This window comes from Berghia stephanieae, unplaced genomic scaffold, assembly GCF_034508935.2.
Source record: "Berghia stephanieae isolate SIO BIC M18660-M18661 unplaced genomic scaffold, UCSD_Bste_1.3 scaffold7197, whole genome shotgun sequence".
Taxonomy (NCBI): domain Eukaryota; kingdom Metazoa; phylum Mollusca; class Gastropoda; order Nudibranchia; family Aeolidiidae; genus Berghia; species Berghia stephanieae.
Window position 1 is genome coordinate 1 of NW_027628841.1, and position 1,977 is coordinate 1,977.

Below are 1,977 nucleotides of genomic sequence, written 5' to 3' on the forward strand. Positions count from 1 at the left end.
GCGCGGCGGTCGCGCGGCGCGCGGCGTCGGCGTCGTCGGTCGCGCGTCGTCGTCGCGGTCGTCGGCGTTCGCGGGCGTTCGGTCGCGGCGCGTGACGTCGCGCGTGCGCGTCGTCGGTCGGTCGGCGCGCGCGCGTCGTCGCGTCGTCGTCGCGTCGCGGCGTCGCGCGTCGCGCGGGCGCGCGGTCGTCGTCGCGTCGCGCGCGCGGTCGGCGGTCGGCGGGTCGGTCGCGTCGGGTCTCGCGTCGCGCGGTCGCGCGCGGCGTCGGGTCCGTCGTTCGCGGCGTGCGCGCGGGCTCGGCGCGTCGCGCGGTCGCGGTCGCCGCGGGTCGCGTCGCGTCGGGGTCGTCGTTTCGTGGCGCGCGTCGCGGCGCGTCGTGCGTCGGCGTCGGCGTCGGCGCGTCGGCGGTCGCGCGCGCGTCGGTCGCCGGGTTCGCGCGGCGCGCGTCGCGCGTCGGTCGGGCGGTCGCGCGCGCGTCGTCGCGGCGCCGCGCGTCGGCGGGCGCCGGCGCGCGTCGGCGTCGCGTCGCGCGGGTCGTCGTTCGGTCGGCGCGCGGCGCGCGCGTCGCGCCGGCGCGCGTCGCGTCGGTCGCGGTCGCGGCGGCGTCGAGTCGTCGTCGGCGGGTCGCGCGGGTCGGTCGTCGCGTCGCGCGGTCGTCGCGCCGCGTCGGTCGCGGCGTCGCGCGCGCGCGCCGCGTCGGGGGCCGGCGTCGCGTCGGGGGGTCCGCGGGCGCGCGCGTCGCGTCGGTCGCGTCGCGGCGGTCGCGCGCGTCGGCGGCGTCGGCGTCGTCGTCGCGTCGGCGCGCGCGCGGTCGGCGCGCGGGGCGCGGGCGCGTCGGCGTCGCGGGCGGCGCGCGTCGGTCGTCGCGCCGGTTCCGGGCGGGTCGCGGCGGGTGCGGGCGGTCGCGCGCGCGTCGCGCGCGCGCGCGTCGGCGGTCGTCGCGTCGCGGTTCGCGTCGCGCGCGTCGGCGCGCGGCGGTCGCGGGCGCGGGCGCGGCGCGTCGGGCGCGTCGCGTCGCGGCGCGTCGCGGCGTCGGCGCGTCGCGCGGCGGGCGCGTCGCGTCGCGTCGTCGTCCGCGGCGCGGCGGTTTGCGTCGTCGTCGTCCGTCGGCGGCGTCGTCGGGCGCGGTCGCGTCGCGGTCGCGTCGCCGTCGCGGCGTCGTGTCGCGTCGGCGCGTCGCGGTCGGGGGTCGGGGGCGTCGGCGCGCGGTCGGTCGCGGTCGCGTCGGGCGCGCGGCGTCGTGCGGTCGTCGCGGGGCGCGCGCGTCGGCGGCGTCGCGCGCGTCGCGTGGCGGTGGTGCGGCGCGCGCCGCGGTCGTGCGTCGTCGTCGCGCGGCGTCGTCGCGCGGCGTTCGCGTCGGCGCGTCGGTCGCGGCCGTCGGTCGGCGCGGTCGCGTCGGTCGCGATTCGGTCGCGTCGGCGGCGTCGCGTCGCGTGGCGCGTCGCGTCGGCGCGCGGCCGTCGCGCGGCGTCGTCGCGTCGGTCGGCGCGCGCGGCGGCGCGCGGCGTCGTCGCGGGCGGTCGGCGCGTCGCGGCGCGCGGTCGGTCGCGGCGCGCGTTCGCGGTCGGTTGCGGCGTCGGGGGCGCGGCGGGGCGTCGGCGGCGCGCGCGGTCGCGTCGCGGGGTCGGCGTCGTCGGGCGCGCGGCGTCGTCGCGCGACGCGCGCGCGGCGGCGCGGTCGTCCGGGCGTCGCGCGTCGTCGCGCGGGTCGTGGTCGGCGTCGCGCGCGGCGCGCGGCGGCGGGTCGGTCGCGTCGGCGGTCGCGCGCGCGTACGGCGCGGCCGCGCGGGCGTCGGCGCTCGGGTCGTCGGTCGTCGGCGGTCGCGCGCGGTCGGCGTCGGGCGCGGCGCGTCGGGGCGTCGTCGCGCGCGGCGCGTCTCGTCGCGGCGTCGCGGGGCGTCGCGTCGGCGGGGGTCGGCGGCGGTGCGCGCCGTCGCGTCGGGTGGCGCGTCGCGGGTCGCGGCGCGGTCGCGTCGGC

At 85.4% G+C, this 1,977-nt stretch overlaps 1 protein-coding gene across 1 annotated transcript; it reads left to right on the top strand.

Annotated features, from left to right (window-relative positions):
• Positions 1-315: 315 nt before the first annotated feature.
• LOC144962240 (uncharacterized) lies at positions 316-1,712 on the top strand (the record flags this gene model as incomplete). Its single annotated transcript, XM_078895149.1, has 2 exons — positions 316-396; positions 1,642-1,712. Coding segments are annotated over 2 exons (152 nt in total), but the record flags the coding sequence as incomplete, so codon positions are not given.
• Between the last annotated feature and the right edge of the window lie 265 nt (positions 1,713-1,977).